Raw genomic sequence first — 18,244 nt, 5'->3', positions numbered from 1 at the left:
GAGAGTGGGTAGACTTAACCACGAGGAGGAGTGGCACCAGGCAGATGGTCGATCGGACACAGTCATAGGGACGATGCGGAGGTAGAGTCTCTGCGTCTTTTTTACTAAAGATGTCTGCTTAATTGGTATATTGCTGCGGAAGTCCAGCCAGGTCTACAGGTACCGTAGGCGAGGAAGCTGGTCAGACCTCTCCTAGGCAAGTGGAGAGATAAGATTATCCCCATCTCAGGATCTGACAGGAGTGCCAGTCTACAATTGGCGAATGAAGATGTAGCCAGGGTAGCCCAAGAATAATCGGCTTCACAGAGACTGGCAGCACATAGAAAGAGATCAGATGTGAGGACAGAACCCCAATTTGTAACTTAAGGGGCACAGTAACCATGAGTACTGGTTCATTAAGCATTAATCTATTTACAGAGGCCACAGACAAAGGACTCTGCAGTAGGGTGGTGGGAATCAGATACTGATGGACCAGCGCTTGTTGAATGAAGTTACCGGCTGACCCAGAGTCCATGAATGCCGGCATAGATAACTTAACTTCCTTGTGAAAGAGTCACCGGAAGTGAAAGTTTCAGAGAGTACTTCTCCTGGTCTAGGACCACCTCTCCAACTGATTCTAGACAGTAGTGTTCCCAAGCCTCTGGGAGCAGCTATGCACAAAATGGCCCTTGCTTCCACAATATAGACATAGATTCTCCGCTTTCGACGTAGACATTCTTGGTCAGTCAGATGAAGGCGCTCAATTTACATGGGTCTTCATCATCCGAAGATTCAGAGAATCTGGAACAATCTCTGTGCGTAAGGGTCAAGGCCATAAAACCATACTGGATGCCCGTGATCTCCGGGCCCTTAAACGACACTGCACCACAAACAGGAATGCTACTGTAAAGGAAATAACAGAATGGGCTCAGGAATACTTCCAGAAACCATTGTCAGTGAACACAATCCACCGTGCCATTGCCAGCTGAAACTCTACAGTGCAAAGAAGAAGCCATTTCTAAGCAAGATCCACAAGCTCAGGCGTTTTCACTGGGCCAGGGATCATTTAAAATTGAGTGTGGCAAAATGGAAGACTGTTCTGTGGTCAGACGAGTCACGATTCAAAGTTCTTTTTGGAAATCTGGGACGCCATGTCATCCGGACCAAAGAGGACAAGGACAAACCTAGTTGTTATCAACGCTCAGTTCAGAAGCCTGCATCTCTAATGGTATGGGGTTGCATGAGTGCGTGTGGCATGGGCAGCTTGCATGTCTGAAAAGGCACCATCAATGCAGAAAAATATATTCAGGTTCTAGAACAACATATGCTCCCATCCAGACGTCATCTCTTTCAGGGAAGACCCTGCATTTTTCAACAAGATAATGCCAGACCACATTCTGCATCAATCACAACATCATGTCTGCGTAGGAGAAGGATCTGGGTACTAAAATGGCCAGTCTGCAGTCCAGATCTTTCACCTATAGAGAACATTTGGCACATCATAAAGAGGAAGGTGCAACAAAGAAGGCCTAAGACGATTGAACAGTTAGAAGCCTGTATTAGACAAGAATGGGAGAGCATTCCTATTTCTAAACTTGAGAAACTGGTCTCCTCGGTCCCCAGACGTCTGTTGAGTGTTGTAAGAAGAAGGGGAGATGCCACACAGTGGTAAAAAAATGGCCTTGTCCCAACTTTTTGGGGATTTGTTGAAACCATGAAATTCTGATTCAGCATATTTTTCCCTTAAAATGGTACATTTTCTCAGTTTAAACTTTTGTTCCGTGATTTATGTTCTATTCTGAATAAAATTTTAGAAGTTGGCACCTCCACATCATTGCATTCAGTTTTTATTCACGATTTGTATAGTGTCCCAACTTTTTTGGAATCCGGTTTGTACTCACCACACAGGCAGAACCAAAAGCTGCAGCAGAGACAGGGAAGCACAGACCACGATCACAGATGAGCACAGTGCCCGGAAACGCGGCGGTAAGCAGGGGGACAGCGTAGCACAGAGGACATTGTTACAGTGATATACAGTTAGAGATAATAAAGTCAACTAATGGCACTGATTATGATATAGTATATAAGGATATAGAGGTTAGGTTATCCTGAGGTTTTTAATAAATACAGCGTGTAAGGGTCAGATTTTTAATTTAATTGAATAAAGAGTGTTTTTTCTAATATAGTTTATGAGATGAATGTAACTTGGGTACTATCAGTCTTATGGCCTACAGTAGTAGTGCCTTACACAGTTATAGTGCCCCAATACAATAACAGTGCCCCATTTGTGCCCCCCCTCCAGTAATAATGTCCCCCTTTCTCCACCCTGTGCGGACAGGCTCCATGACCCCGATTAGTGTGTGGACTATGAACCTATAGCCCATGCCGCACCATTGTAGGTCTTAAAGGGGTTGTGCAGTCAGTACATATTGATGACCTATCCTGGGGATAAGTTCCATTCATTTGAAAGGCATGAGCACTTGTTATTGCGCTGCTGCTGTTCCTTAATGAGGAAACAAGTGTGGCCTGTTCTTCAAACAGCTGATTGGCAGGAGTGCCCGGGAGTCAGACCTCCACAATCCGATATTGATGACCTATCCTGTGGATAGGTTTTTAATTTGTACTGGCTGCACAACCCCTTTAACAAGGCAGGCTGATCCTTTCTGTGTGGTACTTGTAAAAATAAGTGCACGTCTTTGACACACATTCTATTTCAGACCCTGGTGCAACCCTCTTCTGTTCAGTCTCTGCATTTGCTGTTAGCTTATGCAGTTTAATAACATATATATTTTATATCTTACATATATTTTCTACTTATCACGTCTTGCAAACAACATATAGAAGGCCCATAAACATAAACTAACAATGATTTTGTGATTTAATATACTTATTCTGATGAATAAAGATGCCCCAGATAAAAACAAGTACAAATAAATGTAAAGTTTGCTGAATTTGTGAACATTGGACAATGTCATGCTCTCCTGTTGCTGCTAAAGCATTCATCTGCAGCCTTAGGGGTTGTTCACACGGACGTTTTTTGTCTTCCGTATACGGTCCGTATACGAAACCATTCATTTCAATAGTTAAGCGAATAAAACGGAATGTACTCCGTATGCGAAACGGAAAAACTGAACAGAAACGGAAACACAATGGAAACAAAAAACGGAACAACGGATCCGTGAAAACCGGCCCGCAAAACACTGAAAAAGACACACGGTCGTGTGAACGAGCCCTTATCCTGATGTATAAGATGGTTATGACTACATACTGGTGCACACATTATCTCTCTGATGCTCACCATAGCAAAATGGTCAAAATGTGGTTCTGTGTTTATTATGGCACTTACTGATCATCTCTTCGGTTTTATTATAAAAGGGTACTATCAGTTTTTTGCTTAAAGCAGTCCAGAGAACTATTTTTTCCAGATATACTTTCTTGTTATGACGACAACATAAAAACCTTTCGTTTCAAGGAGTAAAATTTCAGACTGTATATATAATATGATACCATATTTGTAGACATGGCACTTCCAAATATAGCACACAGTAGAGACCTCCAGATGGTATCGCCAGACCAGTGAGGAGCTTCAAATTACAATCCACTATCCAATAGAAATGGAATTCAGCTGAAACAATATATTCTGTCCTCCTTATGTGTCAGAGGAGTATGCTTTGGCAGGCAGCTAAACTCAATCATAACAAGGAGCAGGGTCCAACATCAATAGGTGAAAGGCATGAGCAAGAAAAATACTGTGCCTACTATCATACAGCAGCATATAACCACACTCTATAATGCAGGTATATCCAGACATGAACATGTGCATGAAATACAACACGGCAATAAGTGGGAAGATGAGTAGCTACTGTATATACATATGCTCAAGGAAGTTGCTGACCTGTCACTAGCATGGTCTCTAACATAACTATGGAGTAGACCATAACAGTAGGAAACATGCAAAATACAGCAATATACATTAACATATAAACATAAAATGCTAGATGGTAATCTGAACATACAAGCGATGCTACCGTAGACGGATGACGGTGATTACTTCAGATGCTGCTAGTTCGCAGATTTCGGGGGCGATAAAATGCCTCCTACATGAGCTCACTTGATCTCACCAAGTCATGTGACAGAAACAGTGTCTCCCTAGGGACATACAGGGAGTTGTATGCTAGCTAACTAAACTGATTGAACAGACAACCACTACACCTGGAACACAAAGCATAATACATATGCAATATAAGAAATACTAAAGGCATGACAATATATATTTTTTTGGTACTGCTGGATTATATTATGCTTTGATTTGCTCCTACTTACGAATCTTCATTTTGTGAAATTCAACACCTTTTGCTCTACGGTATCTAGAAAGACTTAGAATAGCACTATATCTTTAGAGACTTTAAAGAGGACCTTTCACTACTCTACAAACGAAAAACTAACTATACCTGTGGGCAGAGCGGCGCCCAGGGGTCCCCCTGCACTTACTAGTAAGTCTGGGCGCCGCTCCGTTCGCCCGGTATAGGCTCCGGTGCCTGCGCTCCCTCTGACTGTTTTCTTGTAGGAGGCGTGTCCCTTGCTGCACTGCTGGCCAATCGCAGCGCACAGCTCATAGCCAGGCTATGAGCTGTGCGCTGCGATTGGCCAGCAGTGCAGCAAGGGACACGCCTCCTACAAGAAAACAGTCAGAGGGAGCGCAGACACCGGAGCCTATACCGGGCGAACGGAGCGGCGCCCAGACTTACTAGTAAGTGCAGGGGGACCCCTGGGCGCCGCTCTGCCCACAGGTATAGTTAGTTTTTCGTTTGTAGAGTAGTGAAAGGTCCTCTTTAAGTACTCCAACAGCCCTCCCTCTTTGTGCTGTTATTGTTTTTTCTACTACCACTTGACCACAAATGACAAAATTCAAAGTATTAGCAAACACCATAAGTCCAGAAACCATTGTGGGTAACCATTTTTCTTTCCGCATTCTTTAATGCATGAACTTTGCATTGTATTTGAAGGGTTATTTAAAAAAAAAAATGGAGATTTATGTGCATTTCTCTCTTGCACAGATCAGGAGAGGATTGGTGTAGGGTCTGCTTATGAACAGGAAGGCAAGGTACAGTTTGTTATTGATGCTGTGTATGCAATGGCCCATGCACTTCATAACATGCACAAAGCTTTGTGTCCTGGGAGCGTTGGACTGTGCAGCCGCATGGACCCAGTTGATGGTGCTGAACTACTGAAATACATCCGTAATGTCAATTTTACAGGTAAGGACAATTCTAGTTACATTGCAATAAGAAACCATAAATACTGTGTTAATGGAAGGGTTTTGATAAGTGTGCAGATATATCTGTTGTTCATTAATAATTATAAACATGGGATAAAGCTTTCCAAAGACAGTCACCAGCTTTAATTTCTAAAAAGTCCATTAATTGTTCCTACCAACTTGTAGGAAACAAAAGGAATATTGATATTGACTCCACTCACAATGCCTGCTTGAAATATTGATGTTGCTAGTTTTACCCCTAAGGCAGATATAGATGTACTGGAAATACAGATGTATGCATAGTGAACTAGATAACGTGGACAGATAAATAAATTTAGCCAGGCAGGCCCTTATAATGAATACATGAATAGACATAAATGGGTCAGTGAGACAAATTCATAAACAGGTAAACAGGACAAACTTACGTAAATAGATTACAGAAATACATATGTGGATACTCCAAAAACTATGACGTAAAGGAGTATACAGACCAGTAGTAATTTCATAGAATAGATACTTCACATAGATGGGATCAATAGAAAAATACAAAAATGGCTGGATAACTAGAAAGAAATTCCTGCTTAAAGCCTATTACATGTGACATCTAAGATTTTTATTAAAAATGTAAAAACATTTTAAGTGTGTTTCATGAGCAGTACAAGTGCAGTATTCTCAAGTTTAATTCGAATAGCAATTCTTTCAAGCAGCCTTTTTAATTTTTTTTTTAACAGTGCCTGTATATGTAGCCAGTATCTGGCACACTTCAGTACTGAATTGTACTGGGAATTACTGTTATTATAACGTAACCTTTAAAAAAAAAAAAAAGGAATATTGCAAGATGTGGAAAAATATATGATCGTTATTGTATATAGGCAGATAAACGTTTTAGATGACAGTCTTAATAAGCCCTCTAGCTGGCGGTTGATCCACTGAAGTTATGTAGAGGTGCCGGGATCAATATGACTTCCTTGCTGTCTTACAGTTAGACCATTTTCTACACCTAAAACAGGCGTAGAAAATGATGAATCAGATGGGCTGCCGGCCTGTCCCCTACCTGGTCCACACCACGCTTCCATTTTTTAGATCTGTCATGAGTGGGGAAAAGTCACAGATTGTGGTGCAAGTAGCCGTTGCTCCACAATCTGCACCAGAAATATGCCTAATATAACTGTATTTCTGATAGTAAAGGCCCCCATATAAAACAGGCAATAGCAAATAAAGGTAATTTTTGATGACTAAGTTTGGAACTCTCTGGCATGTTCTATGCAAGACCATCTTCAGTCTTAGCAAAAGATTTCTAGTCAAACAGGGCAAACAGGCATGCAATGGGTCAAATTTCCAGATACATATATATCCATAATATATATCCATAATTATTCATACCCCTGGCAAATTTTAACTTAAAATTACTTTTATTCAACCAGCAAGCAATTTTTGGACGGGAAATGACATAGGTGTCTTCCGAAAGATAATAAGACGATGTACAAGAGGCATTATTGTGGAAAAAAAAATATTTCTCAGCTTTTATTTGCATTTGAGCAAAAAGTGTCCAGTCCAAAGGTATTCATACCCTTCTCAATAATCAATAGAAAAGCCTTTATTGGCTATTACAGCAATCAAACGCTTCCTATAATTGCAGACCAGCTTTTTCCATGTATCTACAGGCATTTTTACCCATTCATCTTTAGCGATAAGCTCCAAATCTTTCAGGTTGGAGGGTTTTCTTGCCATCACCCTGATCTTTAGGCTAGGTCTACACGACGACATTTGTCGCGCGACAAAAAGTCGCGCGACAGATAGGGCGCAACAGTTGTCGCGCGACATTTTGTTGCACCAATGTCGCGCGACAATTTTTATAATGGCAGTCTATGGTGTCGCACTGCAACATGCGACATGTTGCGACTGCGACGCGACAGTCGCAGAAAAATCCATCTTGAATGGATTTTCTGCGACTGTCGCGTCGCAGTCGCAGCATGTTGCAATGCGACACCATAGACTGCCATTATAAAAATTGTCGCGCGACATTGGTGCAACAAAATGTTGCGCGACAAATGTCATCGTGTAGACCTAGCCTTAGCTCCCTCCACAGATTCTCAATTGGACTCAAGTGTGGACTCTGGCTGGGCCACTCCAAAACGTTAATGTTGTTGTCTGCTAACCATTTCTTCACCACTTTGCTGTGTGTTTTGGGTCATTCTCATGCTGAAATGTCCACTGGTGCCCAAGGCCAAGTTTCCCTGCAGACTGCCTGATGTTGTCGTTGAGAATCCTCATGTAATGCTTTTTTTTCATGGTGCCGTTTACTGTAATTAGGTTCCCTGGTTCATTGGCTGAAAAAAAACCCAAAGCATTAGGTTCCTACCACCATGTTTGACAGTGGGGATGGTGTTCTTTGGGTTGAAGGCTTCTCCTTTTTTACGCCAAATGAAGAAAACATCATTGTGACTAAAAATTCAATTTTTGTTTCATCTGACCATAATACAGAAGACCAGAAGTCGTCTTCTTTGTCCAGATGAGCGTTTGTAAAGAGCAAGCAAGCTTTTGTGTGCATTATCTGGAGAAGTGGCTTCCTCCTTGGTCTGCATCCATGGAACACAGCAGTGTGCAGTGTCCGTTGGATTGTCTGCCTTGAGACATTGCCACCAGCAGAGCCCAGATTCACCAGGATGGCCTTGGTGGTGATCCTTGGATTCTTTTTCACCTCTCTAACTATTCTCCTGGCCAGCACAGGTGTCACTTTTGGCTTCCGACCACGTCCTCTGAGATTTTGTATTGAACATCTTGTATTTTTTGCTTAAATGTAAATAAAAGCTAAGAAATGTTTCCCCCCCCCCCCCCCCCCCCCACACACAATTATGCCTCTTGTACATTGTCTTATTATCTTTTGGGAGACACCTATGTCATTTCCTGTCAAAAAATTACTTGCTGGTTGAATAAAAGTAACTTTAAGTAAAAATTTGCCAGGGGTAGGAATAATTATGGGCAGCACTGTATATGTTTGATTTTTCCTGGCTGAAATGAATACTGAGGAAGATTTATTGAGAATGGCATTCCCATACATCAGTCTTGATCCCCATGCACTGGAGTAAGATGCTTCTGATTTCTTAATAAATTAGTTGCATCTTTGGCCAGTTTCTGGTGTAAGTTATAGTAAATCTTTTGGGCAGTGCCAAGCCCTACCCTATTTCTTGCCACTTCAGAAAAGTGGCTAGAAGTTCAAAAAGTTTCAAATTATTATGTGACCTTTTTTATGCCACAATTAAGGCGTAAATAGCCTACTAAATGTCTCCCACTGTGTTAATTGAATCAGTCAGGTGTGTTAATTAGTCAGGTGATTCATTACATTATGAATTTTATATGGCATGGTTGAATTAAATGGTGAACCGGTGACCTATCACTTTCCTGTCCAAAATTGAGTGTCCTTTAAAAGTAATTAGTATAGTAAGAGAACTCTGATGCATACATTAGGCGAACTGATTTAGATTTCAACAGCTGTTTGATTTATGACCGGAAGCTTTTTTGTTTGCTTATGATATTTCTAATCACATATCTTCATTCTCTTAACCCCTTAAGGACCCATGCCGTACATGTATATTACAGCTGGACGTGACTTAAGGACCAGCAAAGTACATGTACGGCAGGCTGATCGGGCGGATGCAGGAGCTGAGCCCGCCTGATCAGCAGCACAGACCCAGCAGTCACTGACAGCCGGGTCCATGTTGCATAAGCTGTCATTAGTGAAGACACCAATGCGAGCGTATTAACCCCTTGTATGCCACGGTCAAAGCTGACCACGGCATGCAGAGGGATTGTGGAGGGTACAGGTGCCCTCTGCATCTCCATCGGGTCTCCGGGCTGCAGTGGTGGGGACCCGATGGTAGAGAAGGCAAGCCAGATGCTTTCCATAGGCATTGGGGCTTTCATCCTACAGAAGACTGTGAGATCAAGCACTTAGGCTGGGTCTCACAGGCAGGATGTCAGCATAAAAGCTCACAGCCAATGCATTACAACACAGGTTGTCTTGTAATACATTGCAGAGAGGATCAGACCCCAGAAGTTGAAGTCCCATAGTGGGACAAAAGTGTAAAAACAAAGTGTTTTTCATAAAAATAAAACACATACAGTCAGGTCCATAAATATTGGGACATCGACACAATTCTAACATTTTTGGCTCTATACACCACCACAATGGATTTGAAATGAAACAAACTAGTGCTTTAACTGCAGACTGTCAGCTTTAATTTGAGGGTATTTACATCCAAATCAGGTAACCGGTGTAGGAATTACAACAATTTGCATATGTGCCTCCGACTTGTTAAGGGACCAAAAGTAATGGGACATAATACTAATCATAAATCAAACTTTCACTTTTCAATACTTGGTTGCAAATCTTTTGCAGTCAATTACAGCCTGAAGTCTGGAACGCATAGACATCACCTGACGCTGGGTTTCATCCCTGGTAATGCTCTGCCAGGCCTCTACTGCAACTGTCTTCAGTTCCTGCTTGTTCTTGGGACATTTTCCCTTCAGTTTTGTCTTCAGCAAGTGAAATGCATACTCAATCGGATTCAGGTCAGGCGATTGACTTGGCCATTGCATAACATTCCACGTTTTTCCCTTGAAAAACTCTTTGGTTGCCTTTGCAGTATGCTTTGGGTCATTGTCCATCTGCACTGTGAAGCGCTGTCCTATGAGTTCTGAAGCATTTGGCTGAATATGAGCAGATAATATTGCCCGAAACACTTTAGAATTCATCCTGCTGCTTTTGTCAGCAGTCACATAATCAATAAATACAAGATAACCAGTTCCATTGGCAGCAATACATGCCCACGTCACCATGCTTCACTGATGGGGTGGTATGCTTAGGATCATGAGCAGTTCCTTTCCTTCTCCATACACTTCTCTTCCCATCACTCTGGTACAAGTTGATCTTGGTCTCATCTGTCCATAGTATGTTGTTCCAGAACTGTGAAGGCTTTTTTAGATGTCGCTTGGAAAACTCTAATCTGGCCTTCCTGTTTTTGAGGCTCACCAGTGGTTTACATCTTGTGGTGAACCCTCTGTATTCACTCTGGTGAAGTCTTCTCTTGATTGTTGACTTTGACACACATACACCTACATCCTGGAGAGTATTCTTGATCTGGCCAACTGTTGTGATGGGTGTTTTCTTCACCAGGGAAATAATTATTTCAGTTATCCACCACAGTTGTTTTCCGTGGTCTTCCGGGTGTTTTGGTGTTGCTGAGCTCACCGGTGTATTCCTTCTTTTTAAGATTGTTCCAAACAGTTGTTTTGGCCACGCCTAATGTTTTTGCTATCTCTCTGATGGGTTTGTTGTGTATTTTTAGCCTAATGATGGCTTGCTTCACTGATAGTGGCAGCTCTTTGGATCTCATCTTGACAGTTGAAAGCAATAGATTCCAAATGCAAATAGCACACTTGAAATGAACTCTGGACCTTTTATCTGCTCATTGTAATTGGGATAATGAGGGAATTACACACACCTGGCCGTGGAACAGCTGAGAAGCCAATTGTCCCATTACTTTTGGTCCCTTAACAAGTGGAAGGCACATATGCAAACTGTTGTAATTCCTACACCGTTCACCTGATTTGGATGTAAATACCCTCAAATTAAAGCTAACAGTCTGCAGTTAAGGCACATCTTGGTCGTTTCATTGCAAATCCATTGTGGTGGTGTATAGAGCCAAAAATGTTAGAATTGTGTTGATGTCGCAATATTTATGGATCTGACTGGAAAATTGTGAATAAAATTAGAAAAAAAGAAAAACAGACATATTGGGTATTGCCACGTCTGTAATGACCGGCTCTATAAAATATCACATGAACCACCACCTCATCTGAACGGCGTAGAAAAAATAAAATAAAAACTGTGCTAAAACAACCATTTTTTTTTGTCACTGTACATAACAAAAAGTGCAACACCAAGCGATTAGAGAGGCATATGCCCCCCAAAGTAGTACCAAGCAAACCGTCATCTCATCCTGCAAAAAATGAGCCCATAGCTAAGACAATTGCCCCAAAAAAAAATATATATAGCTCTCAGAATATGAAGACACTAAAACATGATTTTTTTGTTTCAAAAATGCTTTTATTGTGATAAAAGTGAAAAAAAAAAGTAAACATATTAGTTATCACCGTGTCCATAACAACCAGGTAAATTAAAATATCACATGACCTAACCCCTCAGATGAACACCGTAAAAAAAATTATTAATAAAAACGGTGTCAAAAAAGCAATTTTTTTTGTCACCTTATATCACAAAAAGTGTAATACTAAGGAATCAAAAAGTCATATGCACCCTAAAATAGTACCAATAAAATGATCATCTCATACCGAAAAAAAGAGCCCCTACATAAGACAGTCGCCCAAAAAAATAAAACAACTATGGCTTTCCGAATATGGAGACACGAAAAAACATTTTTTTTTCAAAAATGCTTTATTATGTAAAACTGAAACAAACAACCAAAAAAAAGTTATCATACTTGGTATTGTCGTGTCTGTAACAACTTTCTCTATAAAAATAGCACATGATCTAACCTGTCAAATTAACATTGTAAAAAAATAAAAACGGTGCCAAAACAATTTTTTGTTACCTTAGGGTACTTTCACACTTGTGGCAGGACGGATCCGACAGGCTGTTCACCCTGTCGGATCCGTTCTTCTGCTGTTTCGCCGTGCCGCCGGATCACTGCTCCGTCCCCTTTGACTATAATGGGGACGGGAGGTGCTCCGACGCAGTACGGCTGCACTGCGAAAGGCCGCCGGACTAAAAGTCCTGCATGTCCGACTTTTTAGTCCGACAGCCTCTGACCACGAACTGCCGTACTGCGCCGATACGTCAATGGGGACGGAGCGGTGGTGAACAGCCTGTCGGATCTGTCCTGCCACAAGTGTGAAAGTAGCCTTACCTCGCAAAAAGTGTAATATAGAGCAACCAAAAATCATATGTACCCTGAAATTGTACCAACAAAACTGCCACCTTATCCCACAGTTTCCAAAATGGGGTCACTTTTTAGGAGTTTGCACTATAGGGGTTCATCAGGAGGTCTTCAATTGTGACATGCCAACTTAAAATTATCCCAGTGAAATCTGCCCTCCAAAAACCATATGGCGTTCCTTTCATTCTGCAGCCTGTCACGAGGGTGTCAAGAACCCCGCCTGACTCCGTTATACCCGAGGTCAGGAAGTCGCAGCAGTTGGCTGCGTGCTCTATGTAGAAAGATAGGGCTGTTTCTTTATGGTAGCTTTCTGGGTTTGCTTTGCAGCCCTTTTTGGCTCACTCAGGGACCCGTAGCTCCTTCTCCTCAGCTGTTCCTTGTCCAGCACTCCCAACCTCCTTATATTCCCCTCTCACACTTCTCTGGTTGCCAGATATAGAGCTTCCTGCCTGGACTTCTATACTGACCCACTGGAGCTGTGTTGCTGCGTTCCCTGGTTGTTGTTCCAGAACGTTACCCTCCGGATCCCTGTTGGGCCTTGGTGGTCTGCTGTTGTTGCCCACCTGGGATTATATGTTTGTCTGTATTGTCTGTCCTCTCCTTGGTGTTTTCCTCTTAGTGTCAGTGGTGCGGACTAGTGATCCCACCGCCCCGTTCACTACCTAGGGCTCATTTTAGGGAAAGCCAGGGTTTAGGCACGTGATTGGCGTACGGGTGAGGAACCCGTCTAGGGACGTCAGGGCAGTCAGGTGCCAGCCACAAGGTGAGTCAGGGGTCACCACCTTTCCCTCTCCCTTGGGCAGGGCTTTCCCTTTTCCCTCCCTTTGCGTGACGCCGGTCATTACACTACCGTTTGCCCTTACAGCCATTTGCGACCACATATGGGGTGTTTCTGTAAACTACAGAATAAGGGTAATAAATATTAAGTTTTGTTTGGCTGTTAACTCTTGCTTTGTTACTGGAAAAAATAGATTTCAATGGAAAATCTGCCAAAAAAGTGAAATTCTAAAATGTAATCTCCATTCTCCTTTAATTCTTGTGGAACACCTAAAGGGTTAACAAAGTTTGTAAATCAGTTTTGAATACCTTGAGGGGTCTAGTTTCTAAAATTGGGTCATTTGGGGGTAGTTTCTATTATGTAAGCCCCACAAAGTGACTTCAGACCTAAACTGAAGGATTTTGGAAATTTTCTTAAAAATGTTAAGAATTGCTTCCAAACTTCTAACGTCCCAAAAAAAGAAAATGTCATTTACTAAATTATCCAAACATGAAGTAGACATATGGGAAATGATCTAATAACCAAAGATATATAGGAAGTAATAACTACTTTAGGAGGTATCATCTGTTTTTAAAGCAGAGAAATAGAAATTTTAAAAATTCCACATTTTTGGTACATTTTGTATTTTACCACTGTCATGAAGTACAATATGTGAAGAAAAAAACTCAGAATGGCTTAGATAAGTAAAAGCATTTAAAAATTATCATTACATAAAGTGACACATGTCTATCTCAATGTGCTGTTGCAGTTTGACTCCTGGTACCCTCGTCAATCATCTGTTTGCGGAGGAGGCGGCGTTCATCCGAGCGCTTCTTCAAGATTACACTGCATGTCGTCTTGGAAGTGTAATTATAAGTGCTTGTTCCATTCACTTGAAAACACTACGCTGCTGCAGACAAGACAACATGCATTGAAATCTTGAAGAGAAAGCAGTGCTTGTGCAAGATGCAAGTGCCAACTCATCTTCAAAGAGCTGATCAGACGGACCATTCACCAATCAGATATAGATGACCTATCCTGTGGATAAAGGTTTTAAGTATGTAGTGACAACCCCTTGGCAGGCTGATCCTTTTTGTGTGTCACTTGTAGAAATGAGTGCATGTCTGAGTACACAGTGACACACCCGTTCACATTTTAGACCCTGGTGAAAACCTTCTGCATTTGCTGTTAGCATGCATAGTTGAATAACCTACACCTTAAATATATTTTCTACTAATTAAGTCTTACAAAAAACACATAGAAGGTCCCATAATTATATACTAACAATAAAAAAAAAATAGGGGTTAGTCAGCACATCCCAATCGCAGGTGCATATTGCCATGGCTGAAAATACTATGCTAACAATCATTTAGTGATTTGATATACTTATTATGATGAGTAAACAAATAAATGTAAATTTTGCTGAATTTGTGAACATTGGACAATGTCATGCCCTCCTGTTGCTGCTAATGCATCCTTCTACAACCTTAGGGCTCAATGACACGACTTTGGTTTGGTTCCGCATCAGAGTCATGTCCTATTCTTGTCTATAAAGGGCTGTCTGTTCCGTTTTGCAAATTGCGGAAGGCACACTGGCACATTCGTGTAAACAAGCCCTTATGCTGATGTCTAAAAACATTTATGACTACACCAAATTCCAATTTATTATGCAAATTGGATGTATGTATGATAAAGATGTCATATTTTGTTTTTCAATTAAACTTATGGATGGTATTGTGTGTCAGTTTTTTTTTGGATTACTGAAATCAATCTCAAACACATTTGATAATTAGTTTGCCAGGTGAGCCCAGTTGAAGGAAAACTACTAAAGAAGGACATTCCACATTATTAAGCAGGCCACAGTTTTCAAGCAATATATGAAAGAAAAAGGACCTCTCTGCTGCCGAAAAGCGTCAAATAGTGCAATGCCTTGGACAAGGTATAGAAACATTAGATATTTCACAAAAACTTAAAGGGACACTGACAGGCCTTCTGAGCATAATTAGATCTTTATATGCCCTCCTTGGTCTTGTAATAAGTTTCCAATTCATATAAGTATTATCCCAGTGCACATTGTAAACCGTGAAAAATAATCTTTAAAATCACCTGTCAACCATCCTTTGTGTCCAAGGGGCGTTCTTTGCGGCGCATTTGTGCCCAGCCGCGCCCCAACTGCCGGATCCTTAGCAACGCCCATCTCATTAGAATTCACTTCGCTGGGCGGTAGAGCAGTGCCCGGAACAGGCGCAGAATGGAGAGGCTGAAGCGGCCTCATAGAAACATAGGGGTCGCAGGCGCGATGTGATCCCAGTGAGTGAGGGTGCCGGGCGCATGTGCGCAGATGATGCTATTGAGGCCGATGACCGTAACTGCGCCTGCGTCCCCTATGTTTCAATGAGGCCACTTTAGCCTCTCCATTCTGCGCCTGCGCCGGGCACTGCTCTACCGCCCAGCGAAGTGAATTCTAATGAGATGGGTGTCTCTAAGGATACAGCAGTTGGGGCGTGGCTGGGCACAAATGCGCCGCAAAGAACGCCCCTTGGGCACAAAGGACGGTTGATTGACAGGTAATTTTAAAGATTATTTTTCACGGTTTACAATGCGCACTGGGATAATACTTATATGAATTGGAAACTTATTACAAGACCAAGGAGGGCATATAAAAATCTAAATAGGATAGGGAAATGACTTAAAATAACATAAAATACTTAATAATAAAAAAATCTTGATCTTGGAGTAGGAGGTCCATATGGAGTAGGAGGTTGAGGAGGCGGTGGATGTGGCGGTGTAGGTGGAAGCGGCGGTGGAGGAGGAGGAGGTAGCCAACACTGGTTTTTGGTTTTTATTTTAATTTTATTTTTTTTTGTTCAAATTTGGGTAGACCCCAAAACATCGTGAAATATAATAAATAAAACAAAGAGCAAGTTGGCTGTAGTACAACAATGGCTGGGTGAGGCCGGTATACATGTCTATTCCGCACAAGGTACGGACAAGTCAATTGGCTGTGGACAGGCGGCTGCGCCTCTCTTTTATAACCCCCTCCTGCCATGATAAACAAACATTCAGACAATACGCTGGCTGCAGGTCAGGACAGCACCTCCAAGGCGTAAAGTTGAAGCTCAGGCCATGTGCCCAATTTGGAGACCCAGAAGTTGAGGGGGGCAGTCACATCAGTCAGTACGTGTAGGCGTGTGCACATAAACTGCTCAACCATGTCACACGTCCCCGTGACAGCCTTGATCCAATTGGATATTTTCCCTATCAACTTTCGATGTTCATTTATGCACCTACAATGGTGATCACGGGTAAGGCTACTTTCACACTTGCGTTCAGAGCGCATCCGTCTGAGACGGATCCGCTCATATAATGCAGACGGTGGCTCCGTTCAGTACGGATCAGTCTGCATTATAATGTTAAAATATTTCTAAGTGTGAAAGTAGCCTCAGATGGATCCGTCCAGACTTTCAATGTAAAGTCAATGGGGGACGGATCCGTTTGAAGATTGAGCCATAGTGGGGGGCGGAGCTAGCGCCTGAACTGAATGGAAGCATCCGGTTAGAGCTCCTGCTTTCAACCTGCTGAGGGAACGGCTATCTTTGACACAGAGAGCTCAAAATGGTCAAATACGGTGGCCAGAAGCAGTGTGACCAAGCTGCACAAGCTAAATCTTCGCCTGCGGTCTCGGACATGACGAAGTACCTGAAAAAGCAGCAAGCAGCCGGCCCGGCCAAAGAATCCAAGATGGCCGCGGCTCCCGGCGGCGCTCCACGAGGCCGCACTTCAAGCCTCTCTGAAGGTGAGGAAGACGCGGAGGAAGAGGGTGAGTCCCGCAACCTCCCGGTTTCACGTCGCTTCATTAAGCAAGCTTTAGAGGAGGCAATGCACCCTGTAATCTCGAAACTACAGGAGGTGGCTCAGGACATTCAACAGATAGGCCACAGAGTGGATGCGCTAGAAACTGCGCACGCAGCGACGCTTGACCACAGCGCTGCAGTCACTAAATCGCTATCTGCCTGTCAGTTTCACTTTAATCAGTTATATTCCTCCCTGGAAGATCAGGAGAATAGAGGAAGGCGTAATAACCTCCGGTTTAGAGGGATCCCAGAGACGATCTCCACCTCAGACATTCCAAGCGCCATTACAAAAATAGTCACTTCCTTGCTGGGAGAATTTGATCCAGCCATGCTGATAATCGAACGGGCACACAGAGCTTTACGCCCTCGTCCAAAGGACACTGATCCCCCCAGGGACGTGATATGTCGTTTTCTGAACTACCAGGATAAGGAAGCAATATTAAAAGCTGCCAGAATTGCACCATCGATTCTCCTGGAGGAGTCACAGATACAGATATACCAAGACTTATCACCATCTACCCTGCAAAAAAGGCGATTTTTGAGGCCCCTTACGTCATTGCTTAAGGAAAAAAAGATCCTCTACAGATGGTCTTTTCCGTTTGGGCTGTCCTTCCTAGCTGATGGAAAAAGGATCATGATATCATCCTTCTCGGACTTATCGGAAGCCTATATAGCTTTGGACTCTCCCCCTTTGAACATTTCAGATTGGGACAAAGTTCAAGATATTTCAGCTCTACCAGCTTTACCTGTCCCCCAGCCTTGGGAAACTACTGCAACACCGAAGAAAATGAGGTCCAAGAAGTCCAGAGATGTCTCAACGCCAAAAAAGACCCACTTCTCACAGGATAGCTCCTGAATTCTTGGTGTCATCTGTCTTTGACTTTTTTTTTCTCCTCTATTCTCCTACTGTCTTGTCAGTCCCTCTCTCTTTGTAGTCCTCTATAATGTCCTCAATTACTGATATTTTAATTTAGCTCTAATGTCACCTTTCTTTTACAGACTAGATCTATGCTTTTGTCTCTTATGATTTTATGCTTTATATTTTTGGCCTGTTCCCTCCCTGATGCAGGTTACTTGTGAACTTGTTTCACTCTCCCCCTACCCCATTAGATAGTTGCTGTACGTGCAACTTCATATGTTGTTGTTATACCACTCAGTGTGGTCTCAAGTTTCTGTTCATATGTTAATATGGTATAATTTAGGGCCTATAGATTCTATTATGCTCATTAAGCATAGCTATGCTCCTTATGTTATTATGGTCAAGAAATGTCTGAACTAGTAATTGTCTCTTATAATGTGAAAGGATTAAGATCCCCCTCTAAACGCAGTCAAATCTTTTCTCTCCTCTGGAAGGAAAAAAGTACAGTGATTTTCCTACAAGAAACTCATTTTAAGCAGGATAACTTTCCAGACCTATCGTTCACTAAATACCCTACTT

General features: G+C 42.3%; 1 protein-coding gene across 1 annotated transcript in view; it reads left to right on the top strand.

The window, feature by feature from the left end:
* The window catches only part of GRM4 (glutamate metabotropic receptor 4), a 351,034-nt gene that overhangs the window by 184,817 nt on the left and 147,973 nt on the right, over nt 1–18,244 (top strand). Inside the window, exon 6 of the mRNA XM_044285678.1 lies at nt 5,037–5,237. Coding sequence (XP_044141613.1) covers nt 5,037–5,237 — 201 coding nt within the window. The remainder of the gene's footprint in view (nt 1–5,036; nt 5,238–18,244) is intronic.

This window comes from Bufo gargarizans, chromosome 3, assembly GCF_014858855.1.
Source record: "Bufo gargarizans isolate SCDJY-AF-19 chromosome 3, ASM1485885v1, whole genome shotgun sequence".
Lineage (NCBI taxonomy): Eukaryota > Metazoa > Chordata > Amphibia > Anura > Bufonidae > Bufo > Bufo gargarizans.
The sequence above is the reverse complement of the archived record's forward strand: the minus strand, read 5'-3'. Positions and strand labels throughout refer to the sequence as shown.